Source organism: Terrapene carolina, unplaced genomic scaffold (assembly GCF_002925995.2).
Source record: "Terrapene carolina triunguis isolate 2854851 unplaced genomic scaffold, T_m_triunguis-2.0 Scaffold192, whole genome shotgun sequence".
Taxonomy (NCBI): Eukaryota; Metazoa; Chordata; order Testudines; family Emydidae; genus Terrapene; species Terrapene triunguis.
The window spans coordinates 652,049-667,134 of NW_020664543.1; the positions used below are offsets into that span (position 1 = coordinate 652,049).

Consider the following 15,086-nt stretch of genomic DNA (forward strand, 5'->3'; position numbering starts at 1 on the left):
TTCCGGCGTCGGCGCAGCGCGGCCGGAAGTGCAGGCCCCGGAGCGGAGCCGCCATCATGGCCGACAAGATGGACATGTCCCTGGACGATATCATCAAGCTGAACCGCAGCCAGCGGGGGGCCGGTCGCGCCGGGGGCGGCCGCGGAGGCCGGGGCCGAGGAGGCGCCGCCCGCGGAGGGGGGCCCGGCCGGGGCAGTGTTGGCGCCGGGCGAGCAGGAGGCGGCGGCCCCCTGCGGAACAGGCCGATCATGGCCCGAGGCGGCGGCAGGAACCGGCCCGCGCCCTACAGCCGGGTACGGAGCGAGGCGGGGGCGGCCGGCCGAGGCCCCGTAGCCGGGGGCGGGGCCGCAGGAGCCGCAGACTGACTTGTGGGAGCAGCAGGCGCGCGGGGGCTGGGGCTTGATCCTGGGGACCGAGCGGGGCAACTGGCTCCAGAGCCGGCTGCGCCAGGAAGGAGGCGGGCCCGGCCGGAGGCCCTTTGTCTCTCCCCGCAGCAGGCAGCGTCTCGTGGCTGAGCAGTGAGGTGGGGCGAGCGGGCTCAGGGTCTCGGGAGGACTAGTCAGACCCCTGTGGGGTGGCGGGATCCCGGGCAGGGGGCTTGGACAGAGATGCTCAGTGAGAATATTTGTTCTGTTTCAGCCAAAGCAACTCCCCGAAAAGTGGCAGCATGACCTGTTTGACAGCGGCTTTGGGGCTGGGGCAGGCGTGGAAACCGGGGGGAAGCTCCTGGTTTCTAATCTGGATTTTGGTGTGTCGGATGCAGATATCCAGGTAAGAAAGCCCCCCCCCCCTCCAAATGTTGGAAAAGCCACAAAGGAGACACTTTGAGGTAGTTGGCTTGGGCATTTTGGATTAATGTTACATTTTCTGAGGTCTGTGGACCCTTCCTCATGGAATGACAGTGATCTCTAAGGCAGTTAACTTTGGACTCTTTTTTATTGTTGCAGTCACCACTTCTGACTGACTGTTTTAGTACTATCTGATGTGACTGGAATGCAAAAAAAAGTATTTTGTTCCTCTCTAGTTCATTTAATATATAATAAATGACTGAGCAAAGGTGTCTGTGTGGGAAGGCTATGATGTTTGGGTCTGAAAATTTAATGTAACTTGCCCAAAATCTGAGACATGCAGATCCCAGTAAATGCATTAGTAGAATGCTTTACAAGGTTGCATTTTTTTTTATTCTCTCCTAACTGCGATAGAGAGAGAGAGATCTTTCTCTCTCCCCACCCCTGCTTTTCTCCCAGTTCTGAACTCATATGCTGCTAGACAAAACGTACTGGCTTGTGGGGGTCCCTAATCAATTGCGGGGGGAACATGCTTTTGCGGAGAAGGGATATAGCAAAAAGCATATGAGTTATGCACTGTTCTACTCTGTGTAACTCCTATGATATTGTAAAGGAGCCAAGATCTCACAGCTGAAATGTGGCAGCCCTTGTGTTTGTCATTTGCTCTACCCAACTTCCTCGAGGCATATGGAAAGACTCTTAAGGCTAGTCTTCACTGACCATTGACAAATACATCCTAAGTATTTTGAGTTAGCCTAATACAACTAAAATGCAGGCTCACGGGTTTGAAAGCTAGCTTCCCCCTAGTTATCTATGCCCAGATTCTCGAATGTAGTTAGGCCACTAAATTTCATTGACTTCAGTGGAAATTAGGAGCAGAAATAGCTTTGAGGATCTGGGCCCTAGTTGTTAATTAAAATGACATCAGATATGCTAACCCACATCTTAGGAGCGTTAGAGGTTTTTTCAAACATGATAAACAAGTTAGATGCCTTCAGGTTGGCAGGCCCTGACGAAATATATCCTCCAATACTTGAGGAACTGGCTGAAGCGATCTCTGAGCCATTAGCGATTATCTTTGAGAACTCGGGGAGGATGGGAGACATCCCAGAGGACTGGAAAAAGGCAAATATAGTACCTAGCTATAAAAAGGGGTATAAGGACAATCCAGGGAATTATAGACCAGTCAGCTTAATTTGGGAACCCAGAAAGACAATGGAGTAACAGGCAACATGGGTTTGTCAACAAATCATGTCAAACCAACTTAATTTCCTTTGACAGAGTAACAAGCCTTGTGGATAGGGCTGAAGCAGTAGGTGTGATATATTATGACATGCATCCGAAGAAGTGGGTATTCACCCACGAAAGCTCATGCTCCAATACGTCTGTTAGTCTATAAGGTGCCACAGGACTCTGCTGCTTTTACAGATCCAGACTAACACGGCTACCCCTTTTGATACTTATAAAGTTTGTGGATGATACCAGGCTGGGAAGGGTTGCAAGTGCTTTGGAGAACAGGATTAGACTACAAAATGATCTTGACAAACTGGAGAAATGCTCTGAAATAAATAGGATGAAATTCAACAAGGACAAATGCAAAGTAGTCCACTTAGGAATGAATAATCAGTGGCACACATACAAAATGGGAAATGGCTGCCTAGGAGGGAGTACTACAGAAAAAGATCTGGGGGGTATAATGGATCACAAACTAAATGAGAGTCAACAGTGTAATACTGTTGCAAAAAAAGCAAACATCACTTGAGTATGTGGTAGGAGTGTTGTAAGCAAGACAGGAGCCAGTTCTTCCACTCAGCACTGATAAGGCCTCAACTGGAGTACTGTGTCCACTTCTGGGCACCACACTTCGGGAAAGATGTGAACAAATTGGAGAAAGTCCAGAGAAGAACCAAAAAAAATGATTAAAGGTCTAGAAAACATGACCTAGGAGGAAAGATTGAAAAAACTGGATTTGTTTAATTTGGATAAGAGAAGACATGGGAGCAGGGCATGATAACAATGTTCAAGTATGTTAAAAGGTTGTTATAAAGAGGAGGCGGATGAATTGTTCTGCTTATCCCCAGAGGACAGGACAAGAAATAATGGGCTTAAAGTGCAGCAAAGGAGATTTAGGTTAGACATTGGGAAAAATTTTATAACTGTAAGGGAAGTTAAGCACTGGAACAAGCAACAGAGCAAGCAATTTTCAAGTGATCCAACCCCTGTCACTTGCTCCAAGCTTCTGGCAGTCAGAGGCTAGGGACGCCCAGAGCATTGGGTTGCATCCCTGAGCATCTTGGCTAATAGCCATTGATGGACCTCTGCTCCATGAACTTACCAGTTCTTTTTTTTTTTTTTTTTTTTTTGTTTTTGCCTTCGCAGCATCCCCAACAATGAGTTCCACAGGTTGACTGCGCTTTGCGTGAATAAGAACTTTATTTTGTTTGTTTTAAACCTGTTGTCCATTCATTTCAGTGGGTGACCCCTGGTTCTTATGTTATGTGAAGGAGTAAATAACACTTCCTTATTCGCCTTCTCCACACCAGTCATGATTTTATAGACCTCAATCGTATCCCTCCTCAGTCTTCTCTTTTCCAAGCTGAAAAGTCCCAGTCTTATTAATCTCTCCTTATATGGAAGCTGATCCATACCCCTAATCATTTTTGTTGCCCTTCTCTATACCTTTTCAAATTCCAATAGATCTATTTTGAGATGGGGTGACCAGAGCTGCTTGCAGTATTCAAGGAGTGGATGTACCATGACTTTATATAGAGGCATTATGATATTTTCTGTCTTATTATCTATCCCTTTCCTAAAGCTTCCTAACATGCTCATAGCTTTTTTTTGACTGCCACTGCACATTCAGTGGATGTTTTCAGAGAATTATCCACAATGACTCCAAGATCTTTCTTGAGTGGTAACAGCTAATTTAGACCCCATCATTTTGAATGTGTAGTTGGGATTGTTTTCCAATGTGCATTACTTTGCATTTATCAACATTGAATTTCATCTGCCATTTTGTTGTCCAGTCACCCAGTTTTGTGAGATCCCTTTGTAACTCTTCGCAGTCAGCTTTGGACTTAATTATCTTGAGTAATTTTGTATTGTCTTCAAATTTTGCCACCTCACTGTTTACCCCTTTTTCCAGATAATTTCTGAATACGTTGAACAGCACTGGTCCCAGTACAGTGACACTGCTATTTCTCGCTCTCCATTCTGAAAACTGACCATTTATTTCTACCTTTTGTTTCTATCTTTTAACCAGTTACTGATCCATGAGAGAACTTTCCCTCTTATCCCACGACTGCTTACTTTGCTTAAGAGCCTTTGCTGAAGGACTTTGTCAAAGACTTTCTGAAAGTCTAAGTACACTCGATCCACTGGATCACCCTTGTCCACATGTATGTTGACCCCCTCCAAGAATTTACCTTTAGTCCAGGGCCATTAAGTTTTCTTCTGGAGCAACTTCTTGTATGACTGAGTTCCCTCCTTTCATAGATTTTTTTTTTTTTTTTTTTTTTTTTTTCTGGGCTACCAATGTTTACAATTTTGACAGCTATAAACCTCAGAGATGGTGCTTGTATTGGAGAAGCTGCCAGCCCTTTTTCTTTCCTGCCTGGTGCTGCTGTGAGATAGATGTTTTGGCGGCAGTTTGGTTAGTGATAACCGCTCCCCTCTCTGTTGCACAGGAGCTCTTTGCAGAGTTTGGGACTTTGAAGAAGGCAGCGGTTCATTATGATCGGTCTGGACGCAGTTTAGGGACAGCAGATGTGCATTTTGAAAGAAAGGCAGATGCTCTGAAAGCTATGAAGCAGTACAATGGAGTCCCCCTGGATGGTGAGTCTGTTTGGCTGTTTTCACAGGACATTTCACTTGCTGGGTGGAGGACTCTAGATACAAGTGTCATGTGTATACAGATTAATTATTACTTTCTCTCTTTTAGGGCGCCCTATGAACATTCAGCTGGTTACATCACAGATAGACACACAGCGGAGACCAGCACAGAGGTGAGACGCTTTTGTTTGATATGGGCCTGTGCAACTGGCCTGTTGCACCTGATTAGCTTGGGCACTGAATTTGCATTTCTTTGTGGCTGTTGGGGTTGACTAGAGTGTACTGTACCTGTAATACAGCTCTTTCTCTGCTTCACAGTGTAATCAGAGGAGGCATGACCAGAAACCGTGGTGGTTCAGGAGGATTTGGTGGTGGAGGTGGCAACAGGCGAGGTAACCGTGGTGGGAACCGAGGGAGAGGCAGAGGGGCTGGAAGAAGTTCCAAACAGCAGCTCTCTGCAGAAGAACTAGATGCACAGTTGGATGCTTATAATGCCAGGGTAAGTGTGGGTGCTCAATCAGTCCTTATCTGGAAATGGAAGGGTTAGCTCTCAATGGCTGCACAGAAAAGGATGGAGTATTTATCATAACACAGAACCAAAAAAGCCTCCTTGAGGCTAAGCAGTTCCTGTAGTTAACTTCATTCCCCCAAATGTTCCACCAACTGCTCTTACTCATGACTGAGAATCAGCCATCTCTGGGGTGGGGACATTCTGCAACATCCAGGACCACAGTTTTTCAAACAGGCTAGGTGACCACTTGGGCCAGCCTCTCACATGTAAATTGCACACTGCACATTGCACATCCTGGGAACATGGGAATGAACACAAAACTGCACATCTAACTTATTTGAAAATATGTATTCAACATCTTATGGGTGAGTGAAGGGTGGGGAAATTAACAAGCCTGAGTTGGTGTTGCTCTTGTGATGAGGGGTGATGGGGAATGGTTGTATTTATAGGTGGTACCTCCAGTGCCCATTGCCCTGTGCACCAGTAATAAAGAATCTGTAATAGAAACAGAGAGGCAAACCAACCAGACTAGTCTGTTGAGGTTGCTAGGGAAAGTGGGAGCAGGATGGGGCTGTTGTCAAGGGAGGAAGCAGGACCCATGTATAAACCAGCTGATATAATTAATAAATCCAAAGGCTGCATAGCTTAAATTTGCTAAAGAGCAGTTGGGGAAGTGTGTTTGGGGGGAGAAATACCCATTGGCTGAGCCATATGAAATACCTCCTGGCCTAAGGTAGTTGGGTGACAAAGTTACAGTACCATTGACCATTTAAAAATCCAGTCATGGATAACTGGGGTGTGCCTGAAGATTGAAGGGAGCAGATTTGGCTATTTAGCAGAATCAGAAAGTGTTCCTGTCTGCTACTGTCCCGTAAGACTCACTCACCACTGGTAAAATAATGGAAGAAATGTGATTAGAAAATCACTCAATATCTAGAAGATGAAGCAGCGGTAAGGAGTATTGTGGGCTTATAAAGGGAAAATCTTGATAGGCAAACCTGATTGCTTTCTCTGATAGAACTACAAAAACAGAGGGAAATGCAGTAGGCATGGTCTCATGGGATTTTAATAAAGAATTGAAAAGCCTCATAAATCTCAGTTGGAAAACTTGGCTTGGAAACTGGCTCAAATCAAAAACAAAGGATCACAAACAACAGAGTAGGCAGTTATGAGAGGGCATTTCTGGTTATTGATCCAGGTTGGGACCCAGTGTTGCTGAAACTCTCCCAATGATACTGAAATAAGACAATGAGGGAAAATGATTAGAACCATGACTGCAAGAGACTGAAGGGTGAATGGGCAGGAGTCTGGCAACATGACCAATACAATTTTGGGCTTGCCTATGCAAAACTTTCAAATTAAAGGCCAGGTTTATGCTCCAAAGCAGTAGTTCTCAACCTATATACCACTGTGGGCCGCATTCACACAAAATATATATACTATCGGTGTAGCCCTGAGGATGTCACATGGGCCGCAACTGTGTGCTGATTGGGCCACAAGCAGCCCACATGTTGAGAACTACTGCTTCAAAGTTGTCAGTCAGGAGTGATGAAGTGTGATCCCTGACTGAGTTATACCAGCAGCACTTTTGCCAACATAGCTTATTTTGCTCAAGGGCAGGAATCAGCTAAATTGTCAAAAGTGCCATTTTGCCAATATAGGCTGCAACCCAGTAGGAGTGTTTTGCCAGTACAGAACAGACCTGGCCAAAGTGGGGAGGTGATAGGTGGGATCCAGTGTGTTCCATAGAATATCCTGAATGGAATGAATTTGTTTCAGCATTGTGCTTTAGAATCTGAGTTATTTTACAGAAATAATTATTTCTCATCCTGGTTGCAAAGAAGATACTAAATTGTGAACTGGATGCTCATTGATGCAGTGATGTCTACTTGAGTCTGCAGATGGTCTGAAAAAATAACATTGAGAGGCATGAGCTGTCCTAGTCATCTCATCAAACTATCTCTGAACCCTAACCACCGTTTAAATGTCAACTTTGTACTGCTGATCACTGCAGCAAAAACATGTACCTATCATATGCTGATCTCAGTTCCTCCCAGGCATCCTTGGGGTGTTAAGAGTTCCACCTGAACCTTACCCAGCTGCCAAAACAAGATTCTCCTTGCAATTTCTGTAGGCTGTTATGTAAGGTCACCACAAAAAACTGCAGCACATTGAAAACTGGTAATATTAATGAATATTAATGAATTTAATATCAACATACAGCACAGGACCTACCATATTGACTATTCATTTTTCATAATTTAGGAAGATCCTACATTTGAGAGTATACCCCACAGCTTACCAATTAAACTAGAAGGAACAGGATGAAATTAGAGGTGACTGGGGAGAAGGAGAGCCTTAGGCAGAATAACAGAAAAAAACATTGACAGTGAGACATATTAAACTGTAGAATCCGCTCCCTGGGTGAAGTAGTGGCATTTAAATGGGGTCTTTTAGAATTAGGCTGGACAAACCACTAGAAAATATACAGTAGAGAGCAACTACGTATGTGCAGGGAAACAAAGGTCTTGTCTGTAATAGAAATGGTCATGGATTTAATGTAATTAATTTTAAAATGTACCAAGTTAAACTGGTACAAATCTCTAATGCGTTTAAACCAGTTTGACCCTTTCTTATCTAGTAGCTTGCTATGTTCCACTGGCTTAACAAGAGAGTATTAAATCGATCTAGTTAAAATGGTGCACTTTTTCTAATATAGAAAGGCCTAATTCCATCTGATAGACCTATATTTTAACAGTAAAGTTTCTGTGAGACCCATGGAAAGCTTTTTCTTCCTGTTCTGTCTTGCAGCACTGTGAATAACAGAGCTTCTCTCTTCTAGATGGACACCAGTTAAAGCAGTGAGCACATCCCCTGCATGGAAAGGACTCCAGACATCTCATTCCATGCTCTCCGGAGGGAGGGGTGTATGACTGTGGCCACTAATATCAAGGATGGAATTTGTTTTACTTTTATGTTTGGAATAGGTTTTAAACTCATGTAAAGGTTTTTTTTTTAATTCTGAAACAGATCTGTTTTGTACCGAGTTATTTTTGGGATAAATTTTACTGGTTGCCTGTTGGGCTGAGGTGGTTTTTTCACCTTTGCCGTAATAAAATAGAAATGTGTCTAGAGCTGTAAACGTCTGCTTCGTGTTGCAGCTGGAGTCCAGGGATGGAGCCTGGCCTGGGGCTGCAGGAATGTGAATATGGTGGGTAGGGATCAGGGAAATTGGTATACAGGCCCATTTCTAAATGTTGGTGTCAAGTCACTCTCCTCTGAGGAAGGGGGGTTGCTGTTCTGCCTCAGATCTTCCCTGTCCCCACAGTGTCAGTGGTGGCCTGTTAACTGTGCACACCAACTTCCCTGTGCTGAGTAGAGCCTGTGGGTAGCTGCACAATCAAATACTGCTCTATTTACACATCTGCCTGAAATGAAATGAAGACTCACTCCAGTGTAACGAGTTAATAAAACGTGCACAAACCTCCTTACTGGTCTCTGGGAGGAGGTGAAATTCTTGTTGAAGTTGTTTTGTATTTAACACTTGGTTCCAAAGTTCAGTGCTGGTCCCACCTCTTCAGTATTTTTACTGTAAACAGTTGCTGTGCAAATTCAGTGACTCCAAAATGCCAAGTAAAGATTTAGTCTTTCAACTATCAATTCCCTATTGAATTATTTCTATACATGGCTTTGGTGTCTGATTAAAAAACTTCTAGCAAAAAGAATCTAGAGGTCATAATCTTCAGTTTGTACTCCTTACTAATCTACTGGCAGCTGGGCCTGGGAAAGAGCTACCTTCAAGTTCTTTTTGGGAGATGGCAGCGAAGGAAACTTCAGCTTGTATGTGTCTAAAAACAAACCTGGCTGATAAGGTACAGGACACCTCTTCTACCTTCCCAGTAGAGTTCATATTGGAGAAGAATGCTAAATCTAGAAATCAGGAGAAAGCAAATCACAAGCACTTTGTTTGGACTTAAGTGTTCATGCCTATAGACCCAACATGTGATCATTAAGTGTCAAACTATGAGGACTTTTCTAGACTTGCAAGGTTAGAGATGAGAACTTCTGCATTATTGGGGGGGAAGTCAGGTATGGGAAGTGGTATCACTATTGTTCATGTACTCCACAGCTAAAATAAGCAATGAGAGTTAAGTAGACAGTTATCAGCATGGAAAAGTTGAGTGTGCCCTAGGTGTGAGATTGAGATCCGCACCCCAAATTACATCTTTTTAAAAAGTCAGCTCAATCTATCTTGTAGACAGCACTGAGGGTATGATATCACTAGATTGTACTGAGGCAGAGGCACCCAGGTTTGCCAAGCTTGCCTCTGAGCATCCACACTGCAGAACTGCATGACTCATACCTGTGCAGCTGCATACATACTGGTGCTTCAGTTACCTGGATTTGGCACTAGGATTGCTGCAAATGTATTCCAGGGTACTTAATGTTTGACCCACTCTAGGAATTGTTTTGCAATGTATTGTGGGATAACTTGGGCCTGTCTCTTGGGCCTCTGTGCAGAGCCTACCAGCATACTTAATGGAGGCACTTCCAGCTCTGCATGCTCTTCAGTTGTCTGTTTCAGCTGGTGCTAAGGGATGTATGCAGCACAGATAGATGAGCTATTCCTGCTTGTGGCTGTGCTGTTAGTGCACCAGGATGCAGGTAGAGGCTATGGGACACAAAGAAGGGCATTTTATCAGGGGTTGCTGGGCTGTGGAAAGTAGTGGTGTGTCTTGGAGGGGTCATGCATATTGGATGACAGAGTGGAGACAGCTGATGCTTGCTAAATCATTGTAGATTCCCCATATATGCAACATGCTGCAGGCCAACTAGCACAGAGAGGTAGGGTATCATCACCATGGAGACCTGGGATGAGCAACAGTGACTCTAGATTAACTTCTACAGGAGGAAGATCTTCATGGAGCTGGGTACCTATATCCCCAGCCAGGTAAGCAAGCCCAGGTTCAAAACACATGCAAGACCAGCTATCAGGGTTGTGTAAGGACAGTAGGGAAGTAGGGCTAAAGCCTGGGTAAGAGCTTGGGTGAGCCTGCATTTAAGACACCGTGAGACAAGGATCAGAGGGGTGGCCGTGTTAGTCTGGATCTGTAAAAAGCAATAGAGAGTCCTTTGGCACCTTATAGACTAACAGGTGTACTGGAGCATAAGCTTTCGTGGGTGAATACCCACTTTGTCAGACGCATGAAACAAGGATGGGGAAGTAGGAACTGGCCAGCTCACTGCATGGGACAGACACTCCCTCAGACAAAGGGAGCTGAAAAGTGGTAGGCTCAGTGCATCCTCACAGGCATATAATGCTGGCAAAGGGTGAACATCCCACCAAGCTGAGCCTCCTGAGGTTTCCAGCAGGGGACAAAGGTATTCTGGAGCTTCCCTAGGGCTGAAGAGCACAGGGGAATACCGCCCCCTGCTTCCCCTCAGAAGAGAGGCTTTGGGATCCCCTTTCACCCTCTCAAGGGGACTATGGCAATTCACTCTGCACTGATCCCCCCTGTGAGCAGGGACTACTCCCTCCCCCCAGGATGGAAGGTAGATGTGCTCCTCACAGGCCCTTAGCTACCCACTTCCCGTCAACTCTACCGGGGCAATGGGGAGGTTGGGAGCAGGGTGAGCTGCCTCTCCGCTATGCCCCCTCGCCGACCCTTTCTAGAGCAGCCCGGGAAAGTCAACACAACAACATGAAAGGGGAAAGGCGGCAGCTGAAAACGAACCCGAACGAGGACAGAGACTGGAGCAACCGAAGCAGGCAGGGCCGAGTTAAGGGAGCCCCACGCCCCTTGTCCTTAACTCCGCCCTTGAGGCGAGGGAACAGGCTCCAGGCCCCTAGTGCCGCGGGACGGGGCTGCCCCTGGGCGCGGTCAGCAGCAGGGACCGGCCCCAACCCCCTGCGTCACCCAGCCGCTCGCTTCCCGCCGGGGGTTCTGTGCTTCCGGTCCCCGCCCGTCAGCCCTAGGGCTTCCGCTAACCATTAAGAGGCGGAAGGGTAACGGAGCCTCCGGAGACGCTCTATCCAGGATCCGAACTCTATCATTTGTACAGCCGGTCGCGCGCCCCTCGCGCTCTCCTCTGGCCAATCAGCGCGGCGAGCCCTGCTCGGAAGTGAGGCCCTGGGCTCTGCCCTCTTATAACGGGAAGTGACGGCGGTGTCCCGGAAGTGCGGGGGCGCGCGCGGAGGCGGCTGGGCGGATCCGGGTGGCGTTGTCACAGCAGCGCGAGGAGGCGAACGGGCCGGGTAGGGTGAGGGCGGGGCGGGGCTGGGGTGCGCGGGCGGGCGGGCGGGACGGGCCCGAGCTGCGGCGCTTGTCGGTCTCCGGGTCGGAGGGGGCGGCGGGGGGCCGGGAGTCCCCGCGGTCCCCGCCACTTCCGCGTTCACGGCTGGGCGCACGGTCCCCTCCGCCGCCAGGCCGCACGGCTGGTGCCGCGCCTAGCGCCCTGGTCACGGGCCTGCGGTGGCACGTGCTCGGGCTGCTGCCTGCGGGGTGCGGGGCGGCGTGTCAGGCCCCAGAGCGGCTAGGTCGGGATCCCGGTGACCGCTCGGAGCGCGGGGCAGTGAACAGCCCCGGTAATGGCATCTGTGGGCTGGTGCGCGGGAACAGCGGGCGCTTCCCGGTTTCTGGGAGCTGCCCTAGTTGGAGTCCTAGCTAGAGCTCCGAGGAGCGGCAAGGGAGGGGCGCCTGGACTTGGGCTGTCTCAAACATCCTGGAAATATCAGGCCTATAAAGTCGCCTTGGCTCTTTTGCTGGAAGTCTCTGTGACAGCCCTGAGACACGAAGTGGGTGCATCCAAACGCCTTCCTTGAAGGAGTCGGGTTGCTGATTAATCTTGTCTTCCAGCTGTTTCTTAGCTGTGAATTAAATACCCTTTAACCATTTCTCTTCTCAGTTAATCAGGTTTGTTTTTAGGGCATATGTAGTTCTGCAGTCACCCAGAGTGTTCAGAGACAGACCAGCAAACAGAATTCTTAATATAAGAACTGCAGAACTTGTTTCAGGCTTTTTATGTCCCATAAAGGACGCTAACTTGGTGTTTTCCCTTTGTAGCTTATCTTTAGTACCTGGACTGGAGGGAGGCTGTACCCAGGAGTATGAATTTCCCCCACTTTACAGCACAGTCTTTAGAGTCCTGATGGAGGAGTTTTTTTAAAAACTGGTGCAATGATGTGGGAGGAGCAAATTAAAACTTGTTGCTAGACTTCAATGGGAGGAGGTCTCTGGACCGCTGGAGTGTTAGGCCTGGTCTACACTAGGCTTTTATGTCGACTTTAGCGCCGTTATATCGAATTAACCCTGCACCCGTCCACACCAGGAAGCCATTTAGTTCGACATAAAGCTCTCTTTAAATCGATTTCTGTAATCCTCCCCAACGAGAGGAGTAGCGCTAAATTCGACATGGCCATATCGAATTAGGCTAGGTGTGGATGGAAATCGACGTTAATAGCTCCGGGAGCTATCCCACAGTGCACCACTCTGTTGACGCTCTGGACAGCAGTCCGAGCTCGGATGCTCTGACCAGCCACACCCCCGGGAAAATTTGAATTCATTTTCATTTTCCTGTCTGGGCAGTTTGAATCTCAGTTCCTCTTTGGACATCGAGGGGAGCTCAGTAGCAGTGGCAACTATGCAGAGCTCTCCAGCAGAGATGGCCGTGCAATCCAATAGAAAGAGGGCCCCAGCATGGACTGATCGGGAAGTCTTGGATCTCATCGCAGTGTGGGGCGATGAGTCCGTGCTTTCAGAGCTGCGCTCCAAAAGAAGGAATGCTAAGATCTACGAGAAGATCTCCAAAGCCATGGCAGAGAGAGGCTACAGCCGGGATGCAACGCAGTGCCGCGTGAAAATCAAGGAGCTGAGACAAGGCTACCAAAAAACCAAAGAGGCTAACGGACGCTCCGGATCCCAGCCCCACACATCCCGTTTCTACGAGGCACTGCATTCCATCCTGGGAGCGGCCGCCACCACTACCCCACCCCTGACCGTGGACTCCGAGGATGGGATCATGTCCGCGGCCGGTTCCTCGTCGGACATGGTAGCGGACGGGGAAGATGAAGAAGGAGATGAGGAGGACGAGGCAGTCGACAGCGCTGGCACCGCTGATTTCCCCGACAGCCAGGAGCTCTTCATCACCCTTACCGAGATCCCGTACCAACCGTCCCCATCCCTTACCCCGGACACAGAATCAGGGGACGGATCAAGCAGTAAGTGCTGTAAACATGTAAACATTTATTTAAAACAGAACGGTAATATTTATACTATTAACAATGTATATTTATAAAAGTGCTGTAAACTAGTAAAAAAATAATCAGGTACAAAACAGGAATATTTACAAAGGTAACAAATGGGTTTTGCATGATTTCTCTGTCTTAGGCTCTTCTCAATTTAGTCCCAAGTATTTTAAAAAAATTTCACAATGTCCGTTACTACATGATTCCCAGGCCCAAGACGCTCCACTCCAAAGTCCCAGTGCACCTACGCGAAAATCCGGTCAATGTGGCCGGGGATCGACGAGAAATCCTCGTAGGAGAACTCCTCGTAGGTCTCGTGGAGGTAGAGCTCAAGCCTGTTGATCAGGTTCCGGGGTAGGGCGATCTTAGTGGGCCCTCCGTGGTAGCAGACATGTCCCCTCCATGCCACAATCAGGTACTCGGGGATCATGGCCCGACATAGCATGGCGGCATACGGCCCCGGTTTCTGCATGCTTTCCCGCAGCATGCGTTCTCTCTGGGTGTCCGGGATCCTCAGGAGGGTGATGTCGCTCATGACGCCCTGCTTTGAATTAGGGAGGGGACTGTTAGTATTGGGACTGCTTTACAGCCACGCGGTGGAGGGAGAGGGGCAGCATACAGGGATCTTTCCCTGGGACAGCCGCGAGGGGGTGGGACAGGGGCAGAGTTGATGCTGTCCTGATTGCTGGCAGCAGAGACTGGCATTGCTTTCAATGTGAAAGGAGGCCAGTGCTACTGCTGGAGTTTTAAGCAGCCACAAGTCTGCGGCTTACCATTATTGCCCGCTCCAGAAGTTCAGGTCTCCAGCCACAGTTCTCTGAACACTCCAAGACCTCCGCAAGTCCACAGGCACTGAAGGCGACGGCCGAAAATTCGACCTTGTCCTGAGTGCGCATGTGAGAGGTTCAGTGCATGGTCTTGTTCACAGAGAAAGACTAGGTTCTTTGTATACAATTTCATTTATCTGTCTCAGGAATTCACTCCCTTTTTAAAATTCACACAGACACATCTGCGACTGTCTCCCAACCCAGCCTGTCAGCACACTCCCAGAGGCTAGCGCAGATTAGGCGGAGGAAGAAGAAGACGCGTGAAGACATGTTCACAGAACTAATGGGCTGCTCCCGAGCCCAGGCAGCCCAGCAGACACAGTGGAGGGAGAACTTGTCACAAATGCACCGAGCAGTCATGGAACGGGAGGAGAGGTGGCGTCAGGAGGACCAACAGGCTACTGAAAAGCTGCTTGGACTAATGAGGGAGCAAACGGACACGCTCCGGCGCCTTGTGGATGTTCTGCAAGACCGGAGGCAGGAGGACAGAGCCCCGCTGCAGTCTATCTGTAACCGCCCTCACCCGCCACCAAGTCCCACACCACCCTCACCCAAAGTCCAAAGAAGGAGGGGCGGCAAGGGCCGTTAAAACTTTCAATCAACCCCTGCAGACTGCTCTAGCAGTAGAAGGCTGACATTCCCCAAAATTTCATAAGTCCTTTCCTACCCACCTCACACAAGCCCCCGTCCAAGTTTCACCCCCCACGTTTCATGTCTGGTTCGCAATAAAATGTTTGTTTCTGTTCATTACTGTTTCAGTCAGGTTCTTTTGAGGGAGAGTCTGTCTGGAGGGGGGGAAGGGGCTTGGTAATTGGACAGGACAGTCACCTTTAGCAGGGTACAGAGGCGGTGTCAGGTCCAGCATCAGGACACATAACCAGTGC

General features: G+C 48.2%; 2 protein-coding genes across 3 annotated transcripts in view; both read left to right on the forward strand.

Moving 5' to 3' along the window:
- The first annotated feature begins 23 nt into the window (after positions 1-23).
- ALYREF (Aly/REF export factor) lies at positions 24-8,272 on the forward strand. The gene is made up of 6 exons (XM_026654542.1): positions 24-293; positions 640-771; positions 4,475-4,622; positions 4,729-4,792; positions 4,938-5,118; positions 7,973-8,272. The coding sequence occupies exons 1-6, from the start codon at positions 57-59 to the stop codon at positions 7,985-7,987; spliced, it is 777 nt and encodes a 258-aa protein (XP_026510327.1). The 5' UTR covers positions 24-56; the 3' UTR covers positions 7,988-8,272.
- Positions 8,273-11,301: 3,029 nt separating this feature from the next.
- Positions 11,302-15,086, forward strand: part of ARHGDIA (Rho GDP dissociation inhibitor alpha) — a 23,023-nt gene continuing 19,238 nt past the window's right edge. The window contains exon 1 of one of the 2 annotated variants that reach the window (XM_024203184.2): positions 11,302-11,386. The gene's annotated coding sequence lies outside the window, so the exon portion shown is untranslated. The remainder of the gene's footprint in view (positions 11,387-15,086) is intronic. The other variant, XM_024203185.3, reaches the window with a different exon arrangement.

What these genes read in the sequence shown, in the direction of transcription:
- ALYREF (XM_026654542.1), top strand. Translation starts at nt 57, where the DNA reads ATGGCCGACAAGATGGACATGTCCCTGGACGATATCATCAAGCTGAAC. An exon ending in CAATGGAGTCCCCCTGGATG is followed by an intron (nt 4,623 to 4,728) that starts GTGAGTCTGTTT and finishes TCTCTCTTTTAG; the next exon opens with GGCGCCCTATGAACATTCAG. An exon ending in CAGCGGAGACCAGCACAGAG is followed by an intron (nt 4,793 to 4,937) that starts GTGAGACGCTTT and finishes TCTGCTTCACAG; the next exon opens with TGTAATCAGAGGAGGCATGA.